Source organism: Cydia splendana, chromosome 27 (genome assembly GCF_910591565.1).
Source record: "Cydia splendana chromosome 27, ilCydSple1.2, whole genome shotgun sequence".
Classification (NCBI taxonomy): domain Eukaryota; kingdom Metazoa; phylum Arthropoda; class Insecta; order Lepidoptera; family Tortricidae; genus Cydia; species Cydia splendana.
Genome location: NC_085986.1, coordinates 3,921,085 through 3,941,134, shown reverse-complemented (window position 1 = coordinate 3,941,134; position 20,050 = coordinate 3,921,085). Strand labels below are relative to the sequence as shown.

The 20,050-nt window shown below is 38.7% G+C and overlaps 1 protein-coding gene across 1 annotated transcript in view; it reads right to left on the bottom strand.

The window, feature by feature from the left end:
- Window positions 1-20,050, bottom strand: part of LOC134803788 (neurofibromin) — a 115,170-nt gene that overhangs the window by 10,699 nt on the left and 84,421 nt on the right. The window contains exons 51-57 of the mRNA XM_063776624.1: window positions 19,850-19,983; window positions 17,448-17,588; window positions 16,425-16,504; window positions 15,210-15,382; window positions 14,158-14,270; window positions 8,814-8,919; window positions 8,142-8,212 (exon numbers count right to left, since the gene is read on the bottom strand). Coding sequence (XP_063632694.1) covers window positions 8,142-8,212; window positions 8,814-8,919; window positions 14,158-14,270; window positions 15,210-15,382; window positions 16,425-16,504; window positions 17,448-17,588; window positions 19,850-19,983 — 818 coding nt within the window. The remainder of the gene's footprint in view (window positions 1-8,141; window positions 8,213-8,813; window positions 8,920-14,157; window positions 14,271-15,209; window positions 15,383-16,424; window positions 16,505-17,447; window positions 17,589-19,849; window positions 19,984-20,050) is intronic.

The window sequence follows — 20,050 nt, the reverse complement described above, 5'->3', positions numbered from 1 at the left end:
CGCCTCTATTTCAAATTCTCTTTGCTAATATGGAATTTATATGAAAACGAGTATAGTGACAACACAGTGAACTTAACTACTTTTTATATTTCTATCCGATTTATTAAATACAAATTGTGTTTAAAAATAACTGCTATCTATGTTTTTCCAATAATTATCTGGTGCTTTATTTCGTGCACGGTGTTAAATAATTTATTTTAAGTAGAGAGTATTGTTAAGTTTTAGTGTAAGTATAGTATACTCTGTTTATATTTAGTTCCCATCACAATGCTATCCTAAAACTATTATCATACCACAGAAAAAGTATGTAATAGTATTATCATACAGAACGGCCACGCACCGCCCCGCCCCGACTCGCATTACCTCGCCCCGCGACTGGCCGCGACATGAATCTGGCGGACTTCTGGCGTCTTCTCAGTAAAGCGACTTATCCACACATACACAATGACGCGTGTACAGACGTGCCGCGCACACATATAAACGCAAATGATTTTTGATGTATGGCGTGTCCGCCCTGTGCTCATACCTCCTAGTGGGAATTGTCATTTTGTAATTTTGACTGTAATTATTATTGGCCTGTATCTGTTTTTTCCCCAATAAAGAAAAAAAAAATAGAGAAAACTCTATAAATAAATGGACTAACGTACACATTCGGATCATTCGGGATCACACAATACAAATGACGACATATACCACATAGGGTAGGAGGGGGCACGGAACACTCCAAAAATCTATGTTTAACCATCTATTTTAAAGCTAGGGACGATTGGTTTAAGTTCAGTTTTAATCTATTTCTCTAGGCTAGTTACACACTTTTGACACAACAAACTAAAGTCGTTTTAATAACAAAACTTTCGATACCTACAGATGTAGTGCATCATTGTTTTCCATCGTATTTTCAAGGAAACGTACGAACGTGTCTTGCTATTTCAGTCAGTCTCGGTACAAAAAGTACTGAGGTTGTCTGAAGTAGCATGACAAATACGAACGTTTCCGAGAAAATACGATGGAAAACAATTATGCACTACATCTGTACAGACATTAAAACGGTTACAGGTACATATGTAGTGCATAATTGTTTTCCATCGTATTTTCTCGGAAACGTTCGTATTTGTCATGGTACTTCAGTCAACTTCAGTACTTTTTGTACCGAGACTGACTGAAATAGCAAGAGACGTTCGTACGTTTCCGTGATAATACGATGGAAAATAAATATGCACTACATTGTACACGTATTTTTAAGTCGAAGATTACTGGACATGTTTCGCTCCATAATGAGAATGTTCAAGAGCACGTGTTAGCAGTCTGTGTCGGTTCGCCAACGCATGGTCCTGTTGCACCTACTCGTTATGGATCTAAACATGTCGATTGTCGAGCAAATTTTGACTTTAATACGTTAGTGACCCGTTTTAATATATTTAATAAAGTTTTTTTATTCCTAATACTCAAGTATGGACAAAACATAATATAATGTTCTGTACATACCGACTGCGCCAGTCGTTTTTTTTTTGTCACTAAATAAAGATTTTCTATCTTTATCAGCTTAGTAAAATGCGAGAGAAATACCGCATTTGCTATTATCGGGATCGAGCATGCAGGCTCGGGGTGAAGCTAGAATATAAAAAAAACTACATTTCTAAGGTTAGAAATTGAAGCTACGCTCAAGCTTTTTGTAACGACTCGGCCACGACATTGCGCATCAATATGACGGCGGCGGCGGCAACCATAGGTTGGAGCGACACAGCGATCGGACCTTTCGTTCCCATCTATAGTTGCCGCCGCCGCCGTCCCCTGTCGCGCAATGTCGTCGCCGAGCCGTAAGTGTAAGTGTCAAGGAGCGATTTCTCATGTTTTTGTGCAAAAAGTTTTTTTATCTCAAGAATAACTTTTTTGATATTTTCCAGCCCAAAATGGAGTTCATGTACTGTTAGCCCTTACCATTTTCTAAATCTCGGTTTAAGATCCTTTTAGGGTGGTTAAAATGGACCTACTCTGTTAACTAAATCACAAAACGTACGTAAAAACAATTAGGTAGTAGTAGGTACATACAGTCAGCAGCAGAAGTTGCTAAGCGGGCCAGGCGTTCAAAATGATCTTGACGCGACTTTATTGTTAAGAGAATAAGAGCGTGTCAAGGTAATTTTGAACACCTCGCCCGCTTAGCAACTTCTGCTGTAGATTGTACTTGTTTTGTGCAATTAAGTGTTTTAGACTTGCATGTAAAATTTAATTTACATTAAATTTTTATTTATCCAAAGCGTGTTGTGTCAACTATCGTGGTTTGTGAATTGTAACACTTATTCACAATAAGTAAAAGTGTATAATAAAACACGTTTTCAGTGGCTTGCGTGTAAATGCTTTACTTTTGGCATATTAATATGTGCTCCATCTATAAAAGTGTCGGGTAATTCGCAAGTAATCGGCCACCGGCCAATAATTGGCCACCCTAAACTAAAAACGAATTCTATCCGATATTATTATAAACAGAACTCATTTTAGTATAAGGTTTTAATAACTGGCCAGCCTTCAATAACTAGCCACCTTATACTAAAATGAATTCTGTTTATAGGTGAATAGAATTCATTTTTAGTTTAGGGTGGCCAGTTACTGGTGAATTACCCTATTCACTAATAAGTAAAAGTGTATAACACGTTTTCAGTGGTTTGCGTGTAAATGCTTATTACTTTTGGCATATTAAGTGTCCCATCTATTTATACATATATGTGTATTTGTAACTTAGATATAAAAACCTAAACTCAATACGTCAAAGTAAAGAAAACCAACTTCAAAAAATTATTACAATGTAGTACATTAAATGTACTCACCCACAAGTGTTATTTCTTTTTATTGTTACATACAAAATTTGTACAGCGTTACAGTAGAACTAATGCCTTATACAAATCAATGAAAACATTGTGATTGTCACGGGCGGTACAGGAATTACGAACTTGTGTTAATCAAGCCCTCGCTTTGGCTTCGGGCTTCAATTCACACTAGTTCGAAAATTCTTGTTTACCGCCCATAATACCCAATGTAAGTATTATTTTGGAAAATTGGCTTGTAAAGGTGTTTGTGAACTGGACCGTACAGTCAATTGTAAAAATATGGGTGTACAATTCATACTCAAAAATATGTCCCATAGCTCTTATGTCAGCGAATTAAGAACTATGGGACATATTTTTGAGAAAGTTGTCTACACCCATATTTTTACACTTGACTGTTCATACTTTTTTGAAGTCGATTTTTACATAATACTCAGCCGCAAATGTGTACACAACTTTGAATCTTAGTCCACGGACATAAGATCCAACATATCTTACCCTCGGCGGCCCTATTGTGTCTTTGGACGTTGGTACTGAAAAAGACCTCTGGGTCTTAAAAAGCATTCTAGCTGATGTCTATACAAGCAAAGCGAACGTTGGTACAAGATGCGTCATATTCGTCGGAGGAGAACATAAGATAGGATAAGATAGGGTGTGTGTAACGAATATACATGTTTCCAATTATAATGTGTAACGAATATACACGTTTCCAATTATAATGTGTAACGAATATACACGTTTACAATTATAATGTGTAACGAATATGCACGTTTCCAATTATAATGTGTAACGAATATTCACGTTTACAATTATATTAAGTTGATGATAGTAAGCAATATGTAACATAATATACAAAGTGTATTTGATAGTAAAAACGAAATACGTATGTAATAGACAAAACAAAATGACATCGTACAAAATGACAGCGGGTTTGTAGTAAAAATATAATACATGGTGTAATATTTAACAAAAATGAAATGAAATAAACACGATAAAAAATGTTAGCGAATGACAATGGTAACAAAAAAAATGGGTTTGGTGTTGAAATCATTTACATTTTACACGTCATTATTAAACGTTATATTCGTTACACAAAAAATATAAAAGTCACACAAAAAGATAAGGTAAGATAAGATAACGAATATAAACGCAAGCGGGTACAGTGAAATTCCAATGCATACAAACGATACAATTGAACCAATCCAAGAAATAGTGGCATGAAAGAACACATCATGATGTAGTATGAATCAATAGTAGTGTCCTATTGTACTGAAAAGATAAGAAAGTTAAGACACGGTGATGGCAGGTGGAAATTTAAGGACATCTGGATTTCTAATATTTTTTATTAATACTTACCTAATTCGAATTGCTGATTTCGTTAAAATCAAAATTTCCAAATTCATTACGGCACACTATAGTTCGTTTTTTTAGGGTTCCGTACCCAAAGGGTAAAACGGGACCCTATTACTAAGACTTCGCTGTGCGTCCGTCCGTCCGTCCGTCCGTCTGTCTGTCACCAGGCTGTATCTCACGAACCGTGATAGCTAAACAGTTGAAATTTTCACAGATGATGTATTTCTGTTGCCGCTATAACAACAAATACTAAAAACAGAATAAAATAAAGATTTAAATGGGGCTCCCATACAACAAACGTGATTTTAGCCAAAGTTAAGCAACGTCGGGAGTGGTCAGTACTTGGATGGGTGACCGTTTTTTTTTTGCTTTTTTTTTCGTTTTTTTTTTTGCATTATGGTACGGAACCCTTCGTGCGCGAGTCCGACTCGCACTTGCCCGGTTTTTAGCATTAGAAAAAAGGTAAACAATCATGAGGTGTCTTTTTATTGAAAACCGCCTTTGAAAAATAAGTCACGGCAAATACAGCTTGGCAAAAAAGAGTAGAAATTAAAAAGTGGCAACACTGTAGTGTCGTCTCTTTCAAACCAATATGTATAAGAAAACGAGGCAACACTACAGTGTTGCCACTTTTTAATTTCTACTCTTTTTTGCCAAGCTGTATGTAACAATTATGAGTATTTACATTCCTTTGCTGTCATAATAATCACTAATTTTTAAAAAGCGTTTTTCAATTAAAAGACACGTCAAAATCGCGTTGTCTTTTTCTAATGCTAAAAAACAAACTATAGGGGATGAGTGATTTGCCAAATGTGACCGTGTGACAAGGACGGTGGGGGATCAATGGAACTGAATATAAACCGGTCAAGCTTGAGCCAAAGCCGCGACGATTTTCATGGGTGATGCAGCAGACATAGGATTCTATGGGGCAGAATTTATTTACAGCTAAGGAGTTCCTATATCGATTATCGATGTTTCTCTCAACTACTAGTGATCCCTCCAAGTTTTGTTTGTAAACATATTTTTTTATTCAAAGTATTAACATGAAACAAAATAATAACTAAATTTCCGTCTTCTTTATTTTGAAGGGATTTATGAAACTTCACTTATCGTAATTTTTTTTAATCTAGCGGTCATATAAAATAGTCTTTGTGTAAACTTTATCATCGACCCCGAAATAATACTACAAATAATATACATTTACTAACGAAACTGGCGGCGGTCACTAGTATTAGGGAAAAGTATCGATAATTGATTTTATCGATATAGGAACTCCTTCGCTGTCAATAAATTCCGCCCCATAGAATCCTATGTCTGGTGATGAGAACGGATTAATGTTAGTTAAGACTCAAGTCCTATGAGTCCTCTGCTTTCAGACTCGACTCAGTTTTTCAGACTCTAGTCGTAATAATACCGCGTAATGGGGCGTCCATTAATTACGTTAGGCATTTTTGAGGATTATTTGTAGAATTTCTTTTTTCAATATTTAGGAATTCGTTTTCAATTGTCAAAATACTTTATCCAATTTTTTAAGAATATTTCCACCTGCCATAGAAAAACAAAGTAAATAATAAATATAAATACATGTTCTATATACTCTACTGTCATGGTCGGAAGATACGTCAATACATGTCAAAACATCACGGGTGGCATGTCAAACCAACACACAAGCTGTCCTGTCAAAGTGTCTACGACAACAAGTGACCGCGCGGGGTACGGACCCCACCACACTCCATAGTCTAATAAAACATGGTCTTCTCTTCCCAGAGTGACACAAGCCTACGTCACAATAACATTGCCACTTTATATAGCGCTATCGCATATTATCATATAGCGCTGTCGCATGATGACGTAGGCTTGTGTCAGTCACGTGACCACGAAAAGACGGGAAGAGAGTACCAGGCGGAGTATATTATTATACCATGCCACACTCCATTAGCTCCAGCGGCAGCCACAATGCCGCACGCGTCTTACATACTATTTAAATCAACCATTCAAACCCTTGTATCAGTTTCGGATATTAAATCCCTATTTTAAACGTACATCAAGATCTTTTACTTGCACCTTAATCGCCTGCAAGTTTATGGCGACCGTGACAGGACCCGCGCGGTCACTTGTTGTCGTAGACAGTAAGTTTTGCTAAAAAGCCGATTATTGTACAGATATACCCCCTTATTCATAAACGCGCTACAAACCTCAATTAGCTAATAATCGTTGGTCCTTATTTATCATTTTGACTTATGCATTTGTAAGAAAAGGATAAAACATAATTTAACTAAATCAGGCCCGTAAAGTTCTATGAATAAGGGGGATGGTGCATAATTATTTTCCATCGTATTTTCACGGAAACGTACGAACGTGTCTTGTTATTTCAGTCAATCTTGGTACAAAAAGTACTGAGGTTGACTGAAGTAGCATGACAAATACGAACGTTTCCGATAAAATACGATGGAAAACAATAATGCACTACATCTGTACGTCTACGTGGGAAAGTTAGTAATTATATTATTGAAAATTCACTTATTAAAATCGTTTATAATGCCTTACATCTTTAATTTGTGCTTGGTTTTTATACAGGGAGGCTAAAAAATAACTGTACGAGTATTCCCGTCGCCAGGGAGGTTTTGGGATTATACTGAGCAACTTTTACTATGGGACCAATCCCGAAATCATGATACAAAAAAATCGCGAAATTTTCACAAATGATGTATTTCTGTTGCCGCTATAACAACAAATACTAAAAAGTACGGAACCCTCGGTGGGCGAGTCCGGCTCGCACTTGTCCGGTTTTTTCTAATAAAGTTTTTGCAATAAAATTGCATTTAATTGAAAATGTTTAGTATTTTATTTCATACATTTCATTTATGTATTTTAAGGGCCCCACTGATTAACAGTCCGCCGGACGGTATCGGCCTGTCAGTTAGAACAAAATTATTCACGCACGCACGCAAAATTAGGCACGTTATTCATATCTTTACATATAGTAGGTAATCTTTCCCAACGTAGACTAAATTTTGTATTATAATTTATAATTATAAATCATAATGAAAAAGAAATCCGAGCCATTCCTTGTAACTAAACATTGACATACTTTTACTTGATGAATTAATTCCAAGGGTGAAATAAATAGGTACAGATGTGGTGCATAATTGTTTTCCATCGTATTTTCTCGGAAACGTTCGTATTTGTCATGCTACTTCAGTCAACCTCAGTACTTTTTGTACCGAGACTGACTGAAATAGCAAGACACGTTCGTACGTTTCCGTGAAAATACGATGGAAAACAATTATGCACTACATTTGTATATTGTTGTTTTGTATTTAGATATTTGTGATAGAGTGTCACCAAGCTAGCTTTGCATTGGCAAAGTGTGGCAATGCCATCATTAATGACAATATTCTAAGAAAACGTTTATATAAATGACACCTCCTCACTTTGCTCTATTCGGTGCGTAGTTAACTTAGAAGGACTCTATTACCGTTTTTTGAGATTTGATCAATTTAATAACCATTTGTACAGCCGCCCTCAGATATATCGGAGCGGCATAGGCACAGAATAAATAATAATAGAACTAGGTACAGAAGGTTCACTCTCTAACAAAACGCGTCTATCACGACAGATATGACCGCTAGGTGGCGCAAGCGCGAGCAGGCGTCCGTTCCGTAGCGGTGCGCGGCAACTACTACTGCTAGACACCAAAACTGCTGTGGGCCGCATGTATTTGTACTGACGCGACGAAATCGCGGAGTGAGCCACGCCTGGCCGAGGTGCTTACAAATATCTAAACACGCCTCTATTATCAAGACGCTAGGGTGTTCAGATATTTTTGAGCACGTCCGCCGCTGCGATATATCTGATGGTGCAGTTATCAAAGGAAACGTAGACTGAGTAATAGTTTCACCCTTAGAAGTTTGATACTTATATATAGTTTGTGTGTATGTATGTATGAAATCTGAAAGCCGTTACCTGATGTGGCATGTTGATGAAATGTGGGCTGTGTCCACCGCTACTGGATTGCTGCATCGTGGGTGATTTACCTGCGAAATAAGTCTTAAGCTTAGAATAAATTTAAAAGTGGAAAAAATACTGTCCTGGGTGAGACTTGAACTCACGGACTCTGGATCGATACTCCAGCGCTCTGCGATCTGAGCCACCAAGACCACATCCATAGCCAGCAAATCTTTCCACCACATTATGGGTTAATAGCATCGTTCGCAGACGTTTCTGCTTGTTAAAAATTAAAATAAATCTATGTTACTCGCCATTTTGCACTAAAAGCGCTAGGCCTAGCGGTAAGAGCATGCGACTTTCAATCCGGAGCTCGCGGGTTCGAACCCCGGCTCGTACCAATGAGTTTTTCGGAACTTATGTACGAAATATCATTGGATAGTTACCAGTCGCTTTTCGGTGAAGCAAAACATCGTGAGGAAACCGGACTAATCGCAATAATGCCTAGTTTACCCTCTGGGTTGGAAGGTCAGATGGCAGTCGCTTTCGTAAAAACTAGTGCTTACGCCAATTCTTAGGATTAGTTGCCAAGCGGACCCCAGGCTCCCATGGGCCATGGCAAAAATGCCGGGACAACGCGAGGAAGAAGAACTGATGAACTGCATCATCTTCATAACGTGGTTTGCTTACCACCATGAGCTGATGATATAGCGGCCTGGTCCAGGACATCCCAGGACTTCTGCCGCCGACTCTGGCACGAGCCGCTGGACGTGGAAGGCTGGATCAGCATTGAGGACTGAAACATTATGTTCACATTTTATCGACGAACTCGCTTTCTGCTCATTTCATAAACACATTCGTATTATAATGCCTTTCATTATGTAGCAGTCACATAAACTAACTAGTGGCTCTGTGAGCTGTAGACCTCGCGAGCAGAGTTTAAAACTGAATAAATGTATGGTTCCGTTGTTTTGAAGACTTTAGAGAATCTAATTTGACCATAAAAACTTAACTATCAATTGCTTACAAAATTCGGGAATTGGTTTAGATATGCGACCTGTAGAGTAGAACATATGGACATACGAAACAATTTTTGGCTAACAGGCCAATTCAAACTTACACTGATATCAGAAAGACATCTATCTAACTGATGTCATTTAGTTATCGTGCATTTCACTCTTTTTTGTCCGTACATGTATTGGCGCAAGCGAGACGCACGATGACTACTAAATAACATGATAAAAATATCATCCCGATGTCAGTGTACGGTCGATGCCCCTTAAGTATACACGGCGCCATACTAATTGTATAGAAAAGTGGATAGAGTTAGACCAAGAAAAGTCTGCAGAGATTTTGACAGCACACGCAGTTCCAATGTTATTTGTGCCAGTGTCAAAATCTCTGCAGACTTTTCTTGGTCTAACTCTACTTATGTTAGGAAACCAACATTACCTTTGAATTAACCTGTAAACTGCAACTAAGAAGCTTTGTGCGCGAGTGTGGCTCATAATTTCCGAAAATCATTTTTTCTTCGAGGCAATTACTCCGTTCTCATATTTTGCGTTGCCCATAATTTCCCGAAATCATTCATTCTCGGTAGCAATTACTCCGTTCCCATATTTTCCCAATGGTTTTCTTCCGCAATCGCCTATTTTTAATATTTTTAAATTAATCTTTTCCTTATAGTTTTCGTTCTTTTAAATATCTAGGATAATATTTTCTTGTTACTGTATGTTAATAGTGTAGTAATTATATTTGTTACTTGTAGGTATTTCACATACAACAAATATCAAAAACACTAAAATTAAAACATAATCTACAAAACTACAAGTAAAAAACCAAACGCTGTCAGCCAATAACTCTAACCTACCTATCTCTGGGAGCAGATTCGTTTTTAGGGTCATCAAAAAAAAATAACCCTAACCTACCTATCTCTGGGAGCAGTTTCGTTTTTAGGGTCATCAAAAAAAAAATAACCCTAACCTACCTATCTCTGGGAGCAGTTTCGTTTTTAGGGTCATCAAAAAAAATAACCCTAACCTACCTATTTGAAAAAAACCTGGTTATTTTTACCACTAGCATTAAAAAAAAGAGAAAATATGGAGATAGAGAATATTTAGTTAGTGAAAAAAAAACCTACTGGTTATTTTAACTACTGGGATTAAAAAGAAAAGGGAATAAATTGAGAAAAGGAAAATTTAGTTTATGAAAAAATGTACACGAAAAATTAAATAAAGCGAAGAAATTCCACTGGGAAAAAATGAAAACGGAGTAATTGCCTCGAAGAAAAAATGATTTGCGGAAATTATGGGCCATTTTAGCGAGGCGATCCAAATTAAAAGCCTCAAAGTCTAACTAACATTATTGTTAGTTAGACTTTGAGCCCGGGAAAGCGCAACGTACGAGCAACCTACAGCTAGTTCCCTGAGCCCAAGGTCGACCACTACCCTAGGCAATGTTAACCCCTGCGATTTATGGATGGTGACCGCCCATGCTATAAACGTAAGTGGAAATTGACTCCTGGAACAGCCATGCCCTTGAACTAAAATCGCTAAAAAAATTTTCAAACAAAAACTCAAACGAATACGCTTACCTCGCGCTTCGCGCTCGCTTGATCAATCAGCAATACGATGTTTAAGTGCAAAAAATAAATAAAAAAATTTGCATTTACTGGGGATCGAACCGGGTACCTATCCCATATCCTTGCTTGTAAGCGTCTTTCCAACTGCGCTATGATAGCATTTAGATGAGCTGACGAAATTTGGTTACTTATTCTCGAGTAAGAATTTAAATATCTAATCTAAAGAGAATAAAGTGTATAAGGGGCAGCACATGAGCCGTCAGATCTTTGGCGCGAAGCGTAGATATGTAGTTTATGATTCCGATGTAGCCCACGAGATGGCAGAACCTACTATGCACAAGGAAACGTACTTACGAGAACGGTAGATGGTAGCACTTGCTTTGGCAATGTACATGTGCACATATGTTTCCGATTCAGGCCACAAGATGGCAGGCCCTCCAACGCGCACGGTCCCTATAGTGGGCGCGCGTGAACTATAGGGGGTAGCATAGGAGCCGTCAGATTTTTGGCGCGAGGCGTAAATGTGACGTTTATGCTTCCGATGTAGTCCACAAGATGACAGAACCTACTATGCATAAGGAAACGTACCTACAAGAACGGTAGATGGTAGAACTTGTTTTGGCAATGTACATGTTTCCGATTCAGGCCACAAGATGGCAGACCCTCCAACGCGCACGGTCCCTATATGTAGTAGAGGGTTATTGTCATACTAAATTTTGTAGTCACAGTAAACTTACTGCCATCTTTCGATACAGGATTAAAATGAAAATGAAAAAAAAATCAATAAATGTATATATGTATGGATAAATGATTTTTTTTATTTTTAGAACGCCATATGATTTTGACCCATGTTCTTTTACTGATATGAGTAAAAATTGTTAAATATAAAATGGTGTCGCCATCTAGACGAGCATAGGCCAAAGGTATGGCGTCGTATATTCAAGAATCAAATTTTCTTTAAAGCGCAAAAAGCCATCATCTCTTGCAAAAAATAAACGAATGCGCTTAGCCCGCGCTTGATAAATAAAAAATACGATTTTTTTCATTTTTTCAAAATAAAATAATAAAATAAAAAACAACAATTGATACGAAATTTAAGTATAAAAAAATACAAAAAGTTGTGTAGCAGCATACAATTACTGGGGATGGAACCAGGGACCTCCCTATGCAAACAAAAAAAGCGAACGTTTGCAAAATGCGCCATGATAGTTCTTACTAAAGCTGACGAAATTTAGCTACTCATTCTCAAGTAAAAACGAAATATCTAAATACCGCCAAAACCAGCGATACAAATTTTCTGAATTTTTGGACATTTAATCTATAAACATATATCAAAAAGAAAAAACTCTTATGATATCGATACGACTATTTGTTTAGGCGACAGGTATCACGACTCCGCCATTTTTTAAAATTTCCAAAAACCGGATTGACAAAAATAATTTATTTAGTCATAGAATCTGGTCACAAAATTTCATGAGAATCGGTTAAGAATTGCGACCTGTAGAGGAGAACATCCGGAAATACAAAACTAAATATCTATATACCGCCTAAACCAGCGATATTTTTTTTCTGCATTTTTTGCTATTAACTCTGTAAACATGTCTCAAAAAGAAAAAACTCTTATGATATCGATACGACTATTTGTTTAGGCGCCAGGTATCACGACTCCGCCATTTTTAAAAAAATCCAAAAACCGGATTGACAAAAAAATTTTATTTAGTCATAGAATCTGGTCACAAAATTTCATGAGAATCGGTTAAGAATTGCGACCTGTAGAGGAGAACATCCGGAAATACAAAACTAAATATCTAAATACCGCCTAAACCAGCGATAATTTTTTTCTGCATTTTTTTGCTATTAACTCTGTAAACATGTCTCAAAAAGAAAAAACTCTTATGATATCGATACGACTATTTGTTTAGGGGCCAGGTATCACGACCCCGCCATTTTTAAAAATTTCCAAAAACCGGATTGACAAAAAAAAATTATTTAGTCATAAAATTCGGTCACAAAATTTCACGAGAATCGGTTAAGAATTGCGACCTGTAGAGGAGAACATCCGGAGATACGAAAGCAAAATGCCCGAGTCAAAACGTAGACCTTCGCTTCGCTTCGGTCAATTATTATTTAATGGTTCTACTCTTCATTTGTATTATCACAAAAATATGCCTGAATAGCAAAATACTTTTCACCACACCAGCTCGGAAAGGCTTACTTTGCACTTCAATAACTGATAGCAACGTTGCATTTTATTCACATGTGAGGCAAAGTAATCAAATGCAAATTTTGAGTTGTTTTCTTATGTTTGCTGGTAGAATTGACTTTTAAATGATGATTTTGGATGATAAATATTTAATAACATTAATTTGGATTTGATTTGGTTTGATAACATTTAATATTTGCTTCGGGTTGGTGTGGTGAAAAATTTTGTGTTTCACTCGTGCTTTGAAACCCTCGCAACGCTCAAGATTCCATTTTTCGAATTTTGGAATCTTTCGCTTGCTCGGGTATCAATATTAGCACGAGCGGTTAAACAACAACTTTGCCCCCTTGTAAAACAAATAACTATTTCCATCGTATTTTCACGGAAACGTACGAACATGTCTTGCTATTTCAGTCAGTCGGTACAAAAAATACTGACTGCACTAGCGTGACAAATACGAACGTTTCCGAGAAAATACGAAGGAAAACAATTATGCACTACATCTGTACTTCTTCAAACTATTGTCATTTTACTCTTCCTAATTCCGAATATCAGTTTACACAAGTAGAGATGCACCGGATATTCAGTTACTATCCGGTATCCGGCCTAACCAGCCATTCTTTTCACATCGGGCCGGATACCGGATAGTGGCCTACTATCCGGCCGGATACCGGGTAGTAACATTGCTTGATTTCGGAGTAAGTAAACAAAATTGGAATAAGAAACAGACACGGTCATAATCGTACTCGTTTATTATTTAAAAACAATTTAAACATTCCACTCACTTGCACGCGCACTCATTTCGAACCTACAGATGAGTCCGCGCTCATGGTATAATAATATACTCCGCCTGGTACTCCATTCCCGTCTTTTCTAGGTCACCTAACTGACACGGGCCTACGTCATCATGCGACAGCGCTATATGATAATATGCGATAGCGCTATATATAGCGGCCATGTTGTTGTGACGTAGCCCGTGTCACTCTGGGAATGGAAGACCATGTTTTATTAGACTATGTCCGCGCTAACGTTCACTACGAAACAGGTCAAAACCTGCACAATGCGCACCTGATAAACTGAAATGTAGGTATAGTTCCGCCGGCCGAATATTCGGCGGCCGGATACCGAATATTCGGCCGATGGTCAAGCCGAATATCCGGTATCCGGTATCCGGCCAAACAACTAGGTTGCATCTGTATTAAAAACCATTCACCTGCGAATATGCAATCATTATTTTAAAACAACTATACCTGATGGTGGTCAACGGTGGGGCAGTAGTGGTCACAGTTGTCCGGCAGCCATTTTGGAAGCGAGTGCTTCACGTGGCACCGGGAACGGACTTCTTCGCTCACACACACCAACGCTGCAAAAAACATGTGTTTATTATGAAGGTATGCCTATTTCCTAAAGTATTCTTCAAAGCGCTTGGGTACGGTGGCACATGTCATCTCCATAGGATTTATAACCTAAAAATATTTATTGAGATGACAGCTGTCACCGTACCCGATTACCCATGCTATTTGTAAAATACTAGAAATTGTCAAAAGGGCGTACAGACGTAGTGAATAATTGTTTTCATTCGTATTTTCACGGAAACGTTGAGTACCGAGACTGATTGAAATAGCAAGGCACGTTCGTACGTTTCCGTGAAAATACGATGGAAAACAATCATTCACTACATCTGTACAGTCACCTGCAATAATATTTTACTCTTCGAAAGCCGCAAGAATATGTGACACTCTCTAATGACTCTATAAGATCGTGTCAGATATTTTTGCGGCCTTCGTTGTGTAATAATATTATTGCAGGTGACTGTACACGGGTTGGCTTGGACCCGCGCACCCAGTGTCCAGGATACGACAGTCACTTGTAAGGGAAATTAATGCACTGTATAATACTAGCGGGTAATCCATTAAATAAAGCACACAAAATTTCGATTTTTAGACCCTCCCTCCCCCCTTGTCACGCTTTTTCATGGGAAAGAGATAGGTATTCAATACGTACTGTCACACTTGGCTTGTCCCCTTCCTCCCCCTGTTGCTGTGATGTAATATAGTTGATCAAACCAATTTGTCAGTCAGTAAGAACCAGGAAAACTATACTCATCCTTTTGTTTTGGGTGCTAGTACTTGTGTACGACAATGATAGTATGATTTTCTCTGTCTATGATTGAAATGAGACAGTCATTTGACAAACTATATGTGGATGAACCCTAGCGCGAAATAGGGATGCTGGCCGATTGTGAAATAAACGGCCGAGTAAAGCGAGGCCATTTCATGAAGACGAGGCAGGCAATACCGACCGGTGAGATAAGCGACGGTGACGGGCGTGACGTGGAACTTGTCGGCGTGGCGCGCGGTGATGGCCAGCAGCGCGGCCAGCACGCGGCACGTGCGGGACACGGACGCGGCCAGCGGGTGCCGGTAGCCCTTCAGCAGGTGACCGACCAGGGCGAAGTGGAAGTTCGAACGGAAACTGGAAGAAAAAAATTGTAAGTCCTTGAAATGAATTCCCCTATTTCTAATAGGGAATATTAGGCAAAGCTCTGCGTAGGTGGCACAACTAGCAAATACAGTAAACAAACATCAATGACACATCATGCGTCACTACGTCAATCACATGGCCTACCGCGAAACACGACAATCGAAAGTTCGGTTTCTGCCTCTCTAACACTCTTGCTTATTCGAGAGGCAGATAAAGAAATCCCGATTTTCGCGTTTCGCGGTAGGCCACCTGTAAACAAACCGCCTTGATGCATCAATGTCATAGTGAAAACTTGTCAAAAAACTGTTTAAGGCCTAGTATGTATAAGTTACTCTATGGTTTACTAAACAAATTAGTGCTGCACTCTGGCGGCAGAACATTGCACTAATACTCCCTATTAGCATATCTCTGTTGGGGGATTCCACACGAATTTCGCTTACGTAACGCTTTTGCACTGTAACGGCATTAAAATACATATAGATATATTTTAAGGCTCAGTTTTTGATGCCAATCTATTAATTTTAGTACCTATTTATATTTTTTTAATTCGATTCATAAGTTAACCGGTTAAATACGTGCCTTTTTAAAATACGACTAATACGAGTCCACGACGTATATTTCTTTTCCCAAAAAAGGGTTGAAAAAAAAATAGAATGAGCCACGATTCCAAATGCCAAATACATTAAAAATAATTTAACGATCCCGTCATCAATGGTCACTGCATCCCTGACGGATGATTGTTGCAACGCTGTGTCAAGAGCGGTTGAGACGGCCAATGCATTTCCGCCTATGGCTATACAAGCCTATCGCTGCACGGCACTTCTTGCTGCATAAGTCGCATGTGTGAATTTGTTGAGCCTCTGGATTTGAGACCAGGCTACCAGCCCGATGACGCCTGTGTCTATTATGTCTCAAGTTTTCCAGCCACCCTTCGTCGTGCTTCTTCACTCCCACGCATAGGTCTCTACGCCACTCGGAGTCTCAATGCAGCATGTTCCTCCCAGTGTGTTAACGATCACGAAAACAATATTACCTCAAACCCACGGCGTGGTCCATTTGCTTGAAATGCCACTCCAGCGGTTCTCTCGTCTCCATCATCACTTGCTCCAAGGTCTGAAAAATCACAATATTGTAACATTTTGAAACCCCGTTACAAAACCTACGGACTTAGAGCATTTAATAACTGGAGTCGCCTATAAGAGCTTACCCCTCTGCCGAAAAACTTGCACAATTGCGCAAACTTTTTTATGGACTGACATGGCTATTTGTACGTTACGTACAAATCATGTAGAAATAGCAATACATTTGACGTCCCCTCCCCCGCAAAATCGGCAGACTGTTTGGTACAGAAAATGACAGCCATGACGTCTCCAGTTACTAAATGCTCTAAGGCTACGGATCGTAAGCCAGTCATAGATGTTCATAGTTCCTCTCGAGTGATAGTAAAGTGGTTAAACGAGATGTGTAATGAAACCTTGTGAACGTCACCTGCCTCTCCGTCGCTGGATTTAGAAACGGTAAACACCCTAAAAAAGATCTTGACTGAGATTTTATTACCTACATTACAGATAAGAAACCATCTTGAAGAATAACTGCTCTGCCACGACATTGCGCGACTGGCAACGGCATCGGTGGCAAACATAGGTAGCAAGACCCGGCGATCGGACCTTTCGTTCCCACCTATGGTTGCCGCCGCCGCCGTCGCCAGTCGCGCAATGTCGTGACCGAGCCGTAAGTTTAAGCTGTTTTTTTTTTTCAAATAACAGTTATTGATGTGACAATCAAGTAGTGGAATTCGACTTATTTATTGCGAAATAGTTTGCGTTGTTTAGAAATGAACTAATGCTCCTTAGGAGCATACCACGGGGTGTCCCGTACAAATGCATTTTATTTCCTGTGTTGCGTCTTTTTTTCGGCATTTAAAGCTGGTGATTATTTTTCTGTGCATATTTTTGACCATTTGTCATAGAAAAGGAAACTCTAAACCTGCAAATCTTCAGAAAATTTGCGTTTGTACGGGACAAACGGTAGACAATTTCAGGGAATGCTCCCTTACCTTATGTTCAAATTGTCCCTGCGAGTCAAGAGTATGTAGGTTCTGTTCCAGAAGAGACAGCCCAGCCGCGTACAAAGTGGGGTCATCCAGTTGTAGCACCGATAGTCCCACCCAGAATAGGGCCGTGTGGATCGGGGATTCCTAAGAACAAGTCAATCATCATCATAGTGCCTATTCTTGGGATTTGTTGTCATTGTCAAGCGGACCCCAGGCTCTCATGAGCCGTGACAAAATTGCCGGGATAACGCGAGGAAGAAGAAATAAATCATCGTCATCTTCCTTGCGTTTTTCCAATCGCTTAGTCACAGTAATAGAGGGCAAGCGAGCGCGAGGAAAAGCACCCACGAGATGGTCTGATGTTGTGAAGAGGGTGGTTGCCGGCAACATGCAGTGCGTGACCCATATGGCCTATGATCGCACACTGTGGAGACGTAGCATACATGATCGCGATCCTCAGCAATGAGGGACCGAGGAAGAAGAAGAAGTCACAGTAATAAAGCATTCCCACCGCGTTGATTATTTTTTAATTATTGGCTTTCCACCTGAGAAGGGTTATGCTTCATGCATGTGCAATAAGGGCCTTTCTATCAGAATTTCTATTGGAATTTTAGATAAAAAGGACCTTATTCCGCTTGAAGCATAAGGACCCTTCTGTGATGGAGAATCACATTTGTTTAACATTTTAACTTAAGTGACTTTTTTAATAAAGTGAATTCTTCGATCGACAAATTGCTTTTTTTTTTCAGTTTTAATTTCTAGTCAATTTCCTTCAAAAAAATTAACACCTATTCGGAAAAGAGCTTTTTCACCTCAGCAGCTCGAACAAGGGTACTTTGCTTCTTAAAAACAGTGAGCAAAATGCGATTTTGCTCACTGAGTCATTTCGCATCGCATTTTGCTCACGGAGTGTGTCTCACTCAGTGAGCAAAATGCGATTTTGCTCACTGAGTGAGACAAAATGACATTCAAGTGACCTTTATAGTCAAATGTCATTTCAACATGCGGGGTCTAATACAAGTTCGATATACCTGTGTTCTATTATCTCTGTCCCTCTAGGTATGTTCTCACTGCTTAGGGTGAAAAATTTTGTCTACTACACCAGATCAAAGTTATTTACATCTCGTGCGCTTTTGAATCCCTTACTACGCTCAAGATTCTAAATTAGATTCACTCGCTACGCTCGTGAATCTATTATAGAATCTTTCGCTTGCACAGGACTCAAAATAAGCACTCGAAGAAATATCAAACTTTGATCTCTTGTTGTACAAATAACTATTTCTTCCCTGCTAGGAGGGATCAAAGTAATACTTTTCTGTTCTAGGACACTATTAAAGGGATAAGTTCGCCTTTGTACTGCCTATCCTGTGCCATAAATTTGTGTTTTGTACAATAAAGAATTTATAACTAGTAGAGAGGGTAGTGTGGAGGGTGTAGTGCGTCTGGTATGTTCGCAGAGAACAGAGTAGATGATTTTTATGCTATAATGCGTAAAAGGCACTGGTCGTTTGTCGGGAGAGTGAGTGAATCGACGAACAGCATTGTTAAGACGAAACAGGAGCTGAGTTTTCAATATTTTAGGTAAATATACCCGTCTCGCTAACGGAAGCGGCACCTAAAAGTAGTGCGATAAGGACAAGGCGAAAAATCCTGCGTAAAAATCTCAAAAATCGAGGTTTCGTACTCCTCTGTTTCTTCCTCCAAAACTTAACCAATCGTAACCAAATTTGGAAATCTTTTGACTTTTGAGTTTTGCTTTTTTGGCTAATTGATATCAGTTTTGGCCATTTTGCTCATTTTTGAAGGGCTCTAGCGCCTTAAAAAACAAAAATATCAAAAAAAGCAAAACGGTCCGACACAGATATTGACAATATTAATCTGTGTTGAAAAAATCATTGCTCTAGCTTCAAAAACCACGGAGGAAAACGAGGAGTACGTTTGTATGGAGGAATGACCACTCCTGTTGGCTCTTAAAAAACAAAAATATCAAAAAAAGCAAAACGGTCCGACACAGATATTGACAATATTAATCTGTGTTGAAAAAATCATTGCTCTAGCTTCAAAAACCACGGAGCAAAACGAGGAGTACGTTTGTATGGAGAAATGACCACTCCCGTTGGCTCTTAATGTAGTGTATACGTACCTGCTACTGTATGAGCAAGATTTCCGCTGCAGGTCTATATAATTAGTACCTACTTTTTTAGTTGTAGTTTATAGCTTTAATTTTAGTTTATTATTGTAATATTGTACTTAATGAAATGTAATGGGTTTATACCTTAATAAATATCATTTTTATTTATTTATTTATTATTTATAAATACATACATACTATATTTATATATTTTTGTTATGTACATACTTACTCTAAGGCTGAGTGAACTACATACTTAAATTAAAGTTCTTACCGGGTACAGAAGTGGTTGCAACCTCGTCAGGCACATGATAAGAGCTTCCAATAAAGCTAAGTCATTGAATGATTCAAGCGCCTTCACTAATATCCGTAGGAGCTGTTTCATATCGTCGTCCGTTACGTTTTTACCTGAAAAATATTTAAAAAAATCAGCCTATATACGTCCCACTGCTGGGCACAGGCCTCCTCCCATGCG